This window comes from Colobus angolensis, unplaced genomic scaffold, assembly GCF_000951035.1.
Source record: "Colobus angolensis palliatus isolate OR3802 unplaced genomic scaffold, Cang.pa_1.0 Scaffold111, whole genome shotgun sequence".
Lineage (NCBI taxonomy): Eukaryota > Metazoa > Chordata > Mammalia > Primates > Cercopithecidae > Colobus > Colobus angolensis.
In genome coordinates, this window is record NW_012112142.1 from 2667827 (window position 1) to 2679852 (window position 12026).

General features: G+C 33.8%; 1 protein-coding gene across 1 annotated transcript in view; it reads left to right on the top strand.

Annotated features, from left to right (window-relative positions):
- LRBA (LPS-responsive vesicle trafficking, beach and anchor containing) overlaps nucleotides 1-12026 on the top strand; it is a 785611-nt gene that overhangs the window by 690064 nt on the left and 83521 nt on the right. Inside the window, exon 48 of the mRNA XM_011956584.1 lies at nucleotides 10024-10191. Within this exon, the coding sequence (XP_011811974.1) occupies nucleotides 10024-10191 (168 nt within the window). The remainder of the gene's footprint in view (nucleotides 1-10023; nucleotides 10192-12026) is intronic.

The window sequence follows — 12026 nt, forward strand, 5'->3', positions numbered from 1 at the left end:
TCCTGAGTAGCTGGGATTACAGATGCATGCCACCACGCCCAGCTAATTTTTATATTTTTTAGTAGAGATAGAGTTTCACCTTGTTGGCCAGGTTGGTCTTGAACTCCTGACCTCGTGATCCACCCACTTCGGACTCCCAAGGTGCTGGGATCACAGGCGTGAGTCACCGCACCTGGTCAAGCATATTTTAATACTTTAATAGTATACAAACTTCCATTAAAATTCTTAGCCTTAGATCCAAAGCAAAGGCTTAGGGTTAATTTCAAGCCTATTAAAGAAAGTCCAAAATATTAATACTAAGTTCAAAACTCAACTAATCTTTTACCATGTAAACAATTTCTCCTTTAGTATGGTTAAGGTCCAAACTGATCACCCTACATTTGTTTTTCTTCACCCCTCACACTGGTAATCAGTTGCTATAAGTAATAACTTGTATCTTAAATCTTTCTGAAATCTGTCCCCTCTTCACTCCTGATGCTATTTTCTTGACTAAGGTTCTCACTACCTCCCACTTAGACTATGGTAGTAGTCTTAGAGCTGACCTTTTGCTCCCCACTCTTCTTCCAAAGGGATGTCTCATTTCAGTGTCTCCAGAGTCTAGCACAAGACCAATAGTAACTACTCAATAAATATTTATTGAATGAATAGATTAGAGAGATGCTAACATTAATAGAAAGTTGCAGAATGTATACTTTTAGTCCTGTATAATATACAAGTATACAATCGCATGCATAAAGTAAGTGCAGATGTAATTTGATTCTCTGGCTGAACTTAATGCTTTATATTCAGCAACTTTTGCTTTTTTTTTAATTCAAGTTTTTCTTTATTGGATAGTCTTAGGAGTAATGACATAATAAATGTTCTACTTTGCCAAGGATTTTGATTTGCCAGTATAAGTTTATGGCAGTAAGTCCAGGGAATCATTGGTGCCATGCAGACAGCTCCTTGTTTTTGTCTGGAGTCCTCATGGGATTAAACTACATCTGGCAATAAGTAGAGATTCTGGTCTGGCCATCTTCAAAGGCAAGAGACTGCTAGTATTTATCAGATCTATATGGATAAGCAAATGGGAAGGGATTAAATTTTTTTTATTTTGTTTTCCTTCCTTTTGTAACTGACTATATACTATAAAACCTACCAGAGTTCATACAGTAAATTAATACCTTTTCTGATGGCTGCTGAAGAGGAAACCTATTCATTTTTATACCTAGGTGGATAATTGACCACTTTAGATTAATATTTTAATTACCTATAACTATGTTTTTAACTAGTTTATCTTAGAAAGCATAACAGCAACTTAAAGTCCTCAACATTAAGTTTCTAGGAATACTTTACTAATTTTTTAAAGAGTTGAACATCTAGTCTACCTGTTTTAAACATTTTAATGTCTGTAAATATTAGAGCATCATGTTTGGAATTTGGAAGTTTTTCATACATATTTATCTATCTGAGAAAGTTTACCTTTGAGCCTGTTTTAAGGTAGGCTAGTCTACCTTCCAAGTGATGGTGAGCCTGCCTTTCATACAGGATGTGTCCTTCTCCTTATGCGCTTCACATTCTTAAGAGGTTATTAGTCCTGGGACTCAGTTTACCTGTTATTGAAGCATATTAGCTCTGCATTTAACTTACAAAATAAAATGGCTGCATTCCAGGTACTTGTCATGTAGCACAATCTAGAACCCACCATTCAAAGCCTCCCTAAGAGAAATAATGTTTGTGCAAGATTATCTGAAGAATATGTGGTCTCCCCGTTTGTCTATACTTCAAATCTATCTCAGGATTAACTCAGCCCCTCTGAGAGTTGCATACCTGGATTCCATCATATTGCCAAGGGAGGAATTTCTTATCTTACAAATAGGAATAATGTGTTTTTCCAGGCCATCTGGTTTGTTTTTACATTATGGTCATTTTTGTCTCCTGTAATTGTTCGTGTTTCTTTCTTTATGTTGCCTGCTAGAAAGCTTAGCAGCAAATACATGGCTCATCATATATAGATTTGTTAAAACAAGTATTTTGGAATTGCATGGTTTTTATGTGATATCTCCTTATTTTAAATTTTACATTGCCTCACTTCTCTTTTGTTAAATGTTTCTTGCTGCATATATATCTCTGTAAGCTTTATGAATTATTTTCTGAACAAAGGCTTGCAAAATGCAAACAGATTCCAGAAATAGGTATAATTTTCCCCATCCATTTTTACTAGCGTTTTTTTTAAAGCTCAATATCCCTATGTTTGTGATACTGTAATTAGTTTAACATATCTGTATATTGTGAATTCCTAGATTTTAGATGAAAAGTGACCTAAGATTGAAATGTTAATTAAATGTTTTAATGTTCTGTAGTTCTAAAGAAAATAGTTGGATAAAATGTCAGTATATAGGAGTATTTTAAACATTTTTTAAAAATCATCTCTCTGAAAAGGAAGGTAATTGTGCAAGTTTGTCTAATCCTTTTGATCTTGGCACACAGCAGTACAGACTTCAGTTGAGATTAAAACTATGAATTTCAAAGGAAACATGGCCTTCAGTGTGTAAAATATATAACAGCTGGTTGACTAGTCCATTTAAAACTACACAATAACAATCGTAGACAGAATGATTCTCCTGCCAAAAGATGCACGAGTGCTTGATGGTTATATCAAGATACGATACTAACTCACGCTTTTCTTTAGTAATGATACAAATGTAGAAATGAACTGTGTGCTGCTGGCTCAAAATATCTCTTCTGCCCAACAGTTCAAGGACAGTATAGAAGTACAGAACCCCTTTTAGTGATTTCTCTATCTACTTTTCAGGCTGAACTTCAATATGTTGTTGACTAAATTTCATTTTTTAAAACTGTCTGATAACAATTTTTATTCTTAGCATCCCGCAGTTTTTTCCCTAAATCTTTGATCATCCATTTTTACCTTCTTGCGCCTCAAGACTTACTAATCTTAATGTCACAATTTCACACATATTTTTAAGCTCTCAAAATTAAACTGTTATTTGTAAATAGTATAAAGTTTGTTTCACATTTTTGATATATATGTATATTAAGATAAACAGCTGAAGTCTGAAGCATTGTGATTTATATATAATCAGTATAGAGGAAATTGATGCTCATATTAATGGATTTTAGTTTATTACATATTTCCATTGTGTTTTACCTGAAGACATAATCTTTAAATTAGTTAAATTTATGCATTTTTTTTTTAAAAAAATGAGGATTGATGTGAATTTGTCACTTCTGGCAAGGCCCATTTATAAAGCATATTTGTATTCTGAATTTATATCCATCCAATATGAAAAAATGTTAATTTTCTGTGACCTTCGTTAGAAAGTTTTGATACAACATAGTTAATGCAAATTTTCTTTTATTTTCTTTAGATTCATTTCAAATAAGGAAATTTACCTATAGATAAAATTGAAATTTGCTAAAGTCACTCAGATTCACTGCAAATTCAGAGCCAGCATTTAAGGAGTTAATGCATCTTATTAGGGGGACAGGAAATCTGGCAACTATTGCAGAAACTAGACCTAATGGTGCACACAAACAATTTGTCAGTCTTCTTAAATGTGAATAGCTTTCCGCAAAGTGGCTGCTCTTGCTTTGTTTGAACAGGCTAAACTTTTCCTTTTTGGACTTTACATCTTAGAAGTGAAATGTGATCCACATATTCAATCAAAATCATTTAATTCAAAGCATATTTTGATTGGAACAAAGTTGACATGGAAAGAAACTCTAGAATAAAAAAGTTGAAAGGACTTTATATCATATATTTAGCAGGAAAATTTGAAACAGTTCTAATTAGGCTGAAAAAAACAGCTTTCTTCAATGTAAATTACAAAGGTCATATATCAATGTTAAGGAAACATTACCACTAGTGTTTGAAATCCAGCACATGCAAACATAACAGACCAGTTCATTTTAAATCTCTGTGTATGTGTTTGTATAGGAAGAAGGCCGTATTACATGGATTTAAAATGAAAAATACTTAAAATTCCAAGTTTATAACTTTGTATATTACCACCTTGCCAATCTAAATGTCAGTTCCTTTAAAACATATTATCTATGTTCAAATGAATTAAGACTCTTAATTATAAGTACAATTAAAATTTTACAAAATGGATGTTTCATTCATTATAAATATGATTAAATACATTTTATAAGTAAATGTATATCAAAGTCAGGAGGGTTAATCAGTGATTTTCATTTTCTCATTTGAAACTTACAGCTATGGCATTTTATATCTCAGAACCTTTGTACCTTGGGCCTTCAAGAAGCCTGGGAGTGGAAGTAGTAGTACAGGTGTGCAGAAATGTTTATCTGGGCTGCCTAGGCCTATTCTCTCTGGTCATAAAAAGTGTATAAAGAATATTTGATCTTTTTATTTAAGTTTTTATAAAAATCATTTATCTCATAGATATCACTAGTTTTTATTTAGTTTCTTTTTTTTTTTTTTTTTTTTTTTTTTTTTTTTTTTTGAGACGGAGTCTCGCTCTGTCGCCCAGGCTGGAGTGCAGTGGCCGGATCTCAGCTCACTGCAAGCTCCGTCTCCCGGGTTCCCGCCATTCTCCTGCCTCAGCCTCCCGACTAGCTGGGACTACAGGCCGCCGCCACCTCGCCCGGCTAGTTTTTTGTATTTTTAGTAGAGACGGGGTTTCACCGTGTTAACCAGGATGGTCTCGATCTCCTGACCTTGTGATCCGCCCGCCTCGGCCTCCCAAAGTACTGGGATTACAGGCTTGAGCCACTGTAGTTTCTTTTCTTAATGGAGTGGTATGAGAATGTTTAGCCAAAGAATAAGTAAATATTAGCATTAAGCTGGGAATGACAAGTATGAGAAACATAAATAATAAACAAATAAGGTTTCTTGCTCTTGAGGTAAACAGTTATCTAATAATTTCCTTTGTTGATTGAAATTGGTTTTCTTGATTTTTACATAATTTTCACATTGGCAAAAATTTGGTTTTTTGAAAGCAAAAGGAAATTGCTAGTGTATCACAAATGCATGTGTAGATTAAATACATGGTTAATGCCTTTCAGTTTAGAATTTTTATTCTTAAATAGCCTAGAGTTTCTCAGAAAAAGCTGTTTCTATATGTTATCATGTTTTTTGACTCCACTATAGAAAACAAGAATAATTTTATATAACACTTTTTATAAAGAAATAATCTACTTCTTAAGTGGGTTAGTTCAGGAAAGCATAGATTGTGTTCTTTCAGTGAGATTTGCTAAACATGCACACAGACACATATATATATACACACACACATTGTAATTATTTCTGACACAGGGTTATAAAAACCTCCTATTTATGAATAATTTACTATTATCTTCATAATCTTAAAGCTTTAATTTGTTGATATTCTGTATGCAGAACAAATGAAAGTTAGTAATAAGTGTATTTGACATCTGTATACTGTAGTTTTTAGCATATCTGAAGTCTTTTACTCTGCCTAATAGATCTCATTAAAAAAAAACAGATATCAGCCCCAAGACAGTTTGTCAACACTAATATGAGTCCCCCTGGATTGGATTGACAATTCATGTGAGGCTTCATATGATAGTCTTTTCATAGTCTTATGTGATCCTTAACAATTGGACATTAGTTACTGATTTATTTTATAATAACACAGATGAGGTTGAATATTATTGTATTGTGTTGGACATTTTAGTGGATTTTCTTTTTTACAAATTTTACTCAGAGCACACATTGGATGTAAATGATGTATGCAGCCTGCTAGGGGAGTACTAACAATTGATTGGTTAGGTTTGAGAGCAGCATGGGAAGAATGTTACTATCCCCTAGCTGCAAACCGTATTTAACTCCAGGCTTAATGAGGACTGTCGGTTTTGAAGGCTTTGAAAAATCTCAAATGCTCAGCATTCCACTGGCATTTTTCATTTTTTTGTAACTAAAAATGTAGATCTAAATGAGAATTTTCTGTATATGAAGAATTTTTTTAAAAATCAATATATAAAAAAGGTATTTTAATATAGGTTTCATGATTTATGTTTTTAAATCTTAAAAATGGGAGTTATAAAAGGAAACCTCAGGGTATTCCATTTTGAATTATATTGTTTGTATTTTTTCCCTTAATTTCTTCCTGCCTGTCCTCTCTTCCCTCAAGTCTTAATTACATTACCTATTTTTGATTAGGTAGTTGTCATTCACTGATAGCAGAAGGGTATTAAAGTTCTGAACTGACTTTGTACTGAAATGACTTTGAAACTTCTTGGAATTCTCTTATACTTACCACATTGTTCTTTTAGTTCCCTTTTTATAGCTTTGGTGTATTGCAAGACATGCTTGAAGCTGACTAATGGGATTTTTAGTTGAGTGTTTGAGAAATTATTTAAAGTGTATTCATGAAGGTAACGTGTTTATCAACTTCTGGAAGTGATTTTGCCAATAGTTCCGCGAATTACTGGTCAGTTCCTTAAGGACTGACCTATGACAATGTAAGGTGAGGTCTGAACCATGGCATTGTGGCGATCTCTGCATGTGTGTTTGCAGCTTGATATGAGCACACACAGTAGCTTTCCTTTCAGCATTTTTGCTTAAAATTCTGATGCAGTATCAAGATGCAAAGCTTTAAGCATTGAAATCTAACCAACTTTACCATTTTGAGTGTGCATAAAGAAGTAGTCAACTGTAAGGTTAAACTCAACAGTTCTTTGTCTGGTGACACATAAAATAAAATTGCCCTAGTTTTTAGAGCTTTAATATTGAGGAAATTCATTTGTACTTTGTCATTTGCTGAGCCTTCTAGAATTTTATGGTCTCAAATCACAACACCATGGACATTCAAGAGACTCCTGACTGTTTTATCTTATTAAACAATTTTGAAATCATTAATTTTTAATTAGCTTGGATGCAGGGTTTTTTTTATTGTTTCACTAGTGTGTGTATATGAACTACACAGTTTTTATTTAAACTACTGGTGAGAGTACTATTTACGTAAATAAGTACAGGTTCTTTCTAAGAGTATATACTGTAAGTTTGCTTCACAGAGTCATATTTTTTGCAAACTCAGAGATATTATATGCTAATCTGTTATAGTAGAGCTTTTCGGCAGTTTATGAACTCAGATTTCGAACAGCCACCAAAAAGGATGTAAGCGTGAAGATATGTGTAGGTCCTTCCCTGATTGAAAGTTCTAATTAAGTGAATTGGAGAAAATTAACTGAAATTAGCTGTCAGAAAGTCACATTTAAATGAGTGATGAGCTAGTCTGGCAGTAAACATTTAAATGATATAAATTGCCATTTAAGTGTATGGTTTAATGTTTGTCATGCATTAATGTGACATGAGACTGCAGTGACAATCAAGCAGCTTGCTCTAATTTGAACATATTTAGGGCTTTTGTGTGGAGTGCACTGCACACAAATTAAGACAATTGCTGTTTTTATGTGTCATTGTAAATGTGCCTACCCCCTACCCCCATCCCTACCCAAGGTCTCAGTTAATGAAACCAACGTATCATTTCTGTGTGTAACTTGCATTAGTAGTTCCTAGATTTTTTTTCAAATTTATGTACTCAAAAATAGGCATTTACTTAAAGTTATCACAAGCTTCTCTCTTCTTATTTCAAGTAACATGTGAAGCAGTTTTGTGCTGTCATATCTGTTTAATAAATTTGTAAATGTAAAGCATTTTAAAAGAGATGTCTAAAACAGTAACTTTCTCAGTTGAAACTAGCTAAATATTTGTAAGGCATATTTCATTTCAGGTATACTTTGGAATGTGAGAATAGGCTGCCTAGAGTTTTGTTTACAAAATTATGTTTTCAATTTGATATTTGTGACATATTGTGAAGCTGTGTTAAATACTAAAGGAAATATATTTTTTGTATTTATAAACATTTCTTTTTCATAGGCACTTATTTTAATAAAGCACATCTTTGCACAAATGTCCACATGTAAAGGAACGTCTTTTGTCACAAGATGGTTTATATCACATCGGTTACTTGCTATATAAGTTGGTCAGTTTTGTTTTAAAACCAGCAGATCTCTTATAACATAGCAGCAAGCCATACTGAAAATACATCACAATCATAGACTTCTCTAAAAATAAGAATCAATTTCAATGAGATACATTACCAGATATAAGTTGGTATAGCAGTCTCCTCCTTATCCACAGTTTTGCTTTCCAGAATTCCAGTTACCTGTGTTTAACCAAGATCTGAAAATGTGTGAGTACAGTACAATCAGATACTTTGAGGTGGAGACAGAGACCACATTTACATAACATTTATTACGGTATATACATTTTTACAGTATATCATTATTGTTCAAGTTTGTTGTTATTGTTGTTTATCTCTTACCGTGCCTAATTTATAAATTAAACTTTATCATAGGTATTTATGTATAGGAAAAAACGTAGTACATATAGGTATAGGGTTTGGTACTATTCGCAGATTCAGGCATCTACTGGGGATCTTGGAACATAACCCCTATGGATGAGGGGGGATTACTGTATACTTTTTTATTTTTATTTTTCTCGAGACAAAGTCTTGCTCTGGGGCCCAGGCTAGAGTGCAGTGGCGTAATCTCGGCTCACTGCAAGCTCCGCCTTCTGGGTTCATGCCATTCTCCTGCCTCAGCCTCCCGAGTAGCTGGGACTATAGGCGCCCGCCACCACGCCCAGCTAATTTTTTGTATTTTTAGCAGAGACAGGGTTTCACTGTGTTAGCCAGGATGATCTCTATCTCCTGACCTCATGATCTGCCTGCCTCAGCCTCCCAAAGTGGTGGGATTACAGGCATGAGTCACCGCGCCCAGCCTTCTGTATACTTTTAATTAAGCTTCGGAGTTTATGTTTGAAAACTCTTTGATTTTAATGTAATTATTTATTGTTAAACTAATCCATAATGCTAAACTTTTATGTTGGAATGATTTTGAACAATATTAAATAATATAAAGATGAATGCTTTCCTAAAAAATCTCTTTAGTTTTTAGAACTCTTTAGTATTTATAATGTTATTAAATTCACCAAACATTTATTGGCATCTATTATGTTTTAGGCACAGCACTTGTAACTGGGAATATAATGATGGATAGGCAATGGATCTTGTGCCTAGGATCTCAACCAACTACTTGATTGTGTTCATTCATTATTTATCGGGCACTATTATGTTAATAGCATCAAATATTTGGTCAGGTTTGATATTAATACCTAGAATAAAAATTCAGTAATTATAAGTATCCCCCACAAGATCTAATTTGTTAGCATAATAACTCAATCAACAAAACTAAATAATTTGGTTACAGATGTTGAAATAGACTACAAAATATTTTAATTCTAGAAAAATAATAAATATTTCAAGTGGATAGTAAATTTTTAACATTTTCACATTTGGTTTCCCAAAATAGTCTTTGCCTTTTATGGCCTCCTTTCTTTGAAGCATAAATCGAGTACCTGTCAGGCTCTGAGTTACAAATGTGACCAAGATAGGCCCAGTCCTGGTCCTCAGTGCTATCAGTACAGTAGAAGAATACTGAAACTTACACATTTAGTATAATTAATTATGCCAAGTGCCGGAAAACCTCTAATTGTAAACAAAGGAGGACAGATTCTGGTAGAAACTAGCCCGTCAGATAAGTTTTCGTTATTGTTGTTGTTGTTTTGAGATGGAGTTTCGCTCTTGTCGTCCAGGCTGGAGTGCAGTGGCATGATCTTGGCTCACTGCAACCTCCACCTTCCAGGTTCAAGCGATTCTCCTGCCTCAGCCTCCTGAGTAGCTGGAATTACAGGCGCGGGCCACCACACCCAGCTAATTTTTGTATTTTTAGTAGAGACCGGGTTTCGCCATGTTGGCCAAGCTGGTATCAAACTCCTGACCTCATGATCTGCCCACCTTGGCCTCCCAGAGTGCTGGGATTACAGGCGTGAGCCACCGCAGCCAGAAGTTTTGTTTTTTAAAAATCTTTGTTCGCAGTAAAGTTAGTGTTAAACTTTACTGCTTGCTCTAAATGTCTCTCTCTATTTTTAAAAAGGAATTCAACATAGTAATACAATCTATATCTTTTTTTTAGGCTCTGGAGAGTGAATTTGTTTCCTGCCAGCTTCACCAATGGATTGATCTCATTTTTGGCTATAAACAGCAAGGACCAGAGGCTGTCCGAGCCCTCAATGTGTTCTATTACTTGACCTATGAAGGAGCTGTCAATCTGAATTCAATAACTGATCCTGTGTTGAGAGAGGTAAGTTATCTGAATTGAGAAAGCACCTTATAGTCAGGTATATTTAAACTAAAAGGAGCTAGAGAACACCTCCCCCATCCTTTGATTTTACTGATGAAGAAACTGAAACTAGATGTAAAGTGCCTTAAGCAGAATAGTCTCTCAGTGACCTAGCAAGAACTTGAACCCAGAGATTCCTTCCAACAAAATGTTTGACCCAATGTAAGATGACAGCTTTTTCTATTCGAACCTGTTAAGGTATCGATAATCTTATTTATAATTTTATATAACTTTGGAGGTTACTCACATGATTTTTGTAGGAAAATAGTAATAATTCATTAAAGAGATATGATTATGAGCATAAATTTATTAAAATGTGATAAAACATATTTATATGTAATACCTAAGAACATATATAACCACATAGAAGTTAATGGGGGGGGGGTTGAAGTCCAAATCTTTCCTATGTCATCAAATTGTTGTTAGATGTTATGAACTTGTTTTATTCTTGTCATTTATTTTCTCAAGTAAAACACTTAAACATGGTTTTGGCAAATGCAGCACTCACCAAAAAGTCTGTAGAAGACCTTACTTTTTTTAGTATTTCAGATCTAATTATGCATCCTTCTAATTCCAGTATACTTCATATGAAAAATTATAGAATTGAACGATGCAACCTTAATCTGTAAAATTTTAGAACACAACTGCATTTAGGAAACCAGGAGCTTTGATTCGTGGAGAAAATTAGATATCATTTTGAAGGAAACATTATTTGTAATGTGTGAGATTTGTCATTTTTCCCTAGCACTTGATTCATTCTTTTATACTTCTACTAAGACCTGATCATGCAGAAGATATATAAGTACATATTTAAATAAATTGCCATATTATCACCTGGCTTATGTGCTAGATAAGTTAGTATGCACACAAAAGCACTGTGTACTAGATGTACACTTGCGTTAAACTGCCCAAATTTTAAATTGCTACGTTTCAGTTTTTAAAACTGTAGTGGCAGAGAATTGGGTCACATAAACTCTTAAAGGCTCTTCCAGTTGTTCAGTTTTTTGAAAATACTCCTTCAGGGGTTTTTTTATTTTATCAGAACATCAATTGAGTGTATGACACAGAATACACATAGGATTCCCTAAAGGTATTGAGGTGAGAGCAACATACAGGTAGTGTTACAAAACAGTGCATAATTTTATTGTTGGGATAAAATAGCATAGGCCTATTTACTTTCTTTTCTTTTTTTTTTTTTTTTGTTTCGGCTATATTTGAACAGTATTACTTTATTCTGTTAAATGCCCATAATTCTTCAACAAATATACCAGCTATTTTTGTTTTCTCCTGTTATCCTGTAGTAATTATCCATATCTCTGCGTAGCTGATATATAACTGAATTCGCACTGTAGAATTGATTTTATAATCTCTGAAAAAGAGATTGGTTGTACTGAATATACCAGCATATTGTTTTTGTACCAGCAGAAATTGGTTGTACTTACTACGTCAGTATGTATTTTTTGTGTCACTATATGCAATCTCCGTATTTCTAATTTTGAAATTCTGTAATGTACCGTAGAGTTGCTGCGAAAATATGCTTAACACTGTTTCTCTCAATGCAAGATCGTATTACTTAAAAGACTTGTCTCTTGGTATGTCCAAGATGACATAAGTAGCTCTACTTTTCATTAAAGGTTATGCTATGTTTTCATGATAAAAATGTCACTTGGCCTATATCTGTTTGTCATGGCTAGTTAAAAAGTAAAACATTCAATCAGCTAGTTGTTTCCTCTGTGAGTTACTCTATGTGCTTGGCTTTTTATTTTTATTCTGGATTGACCACCGTCCCCACGTAC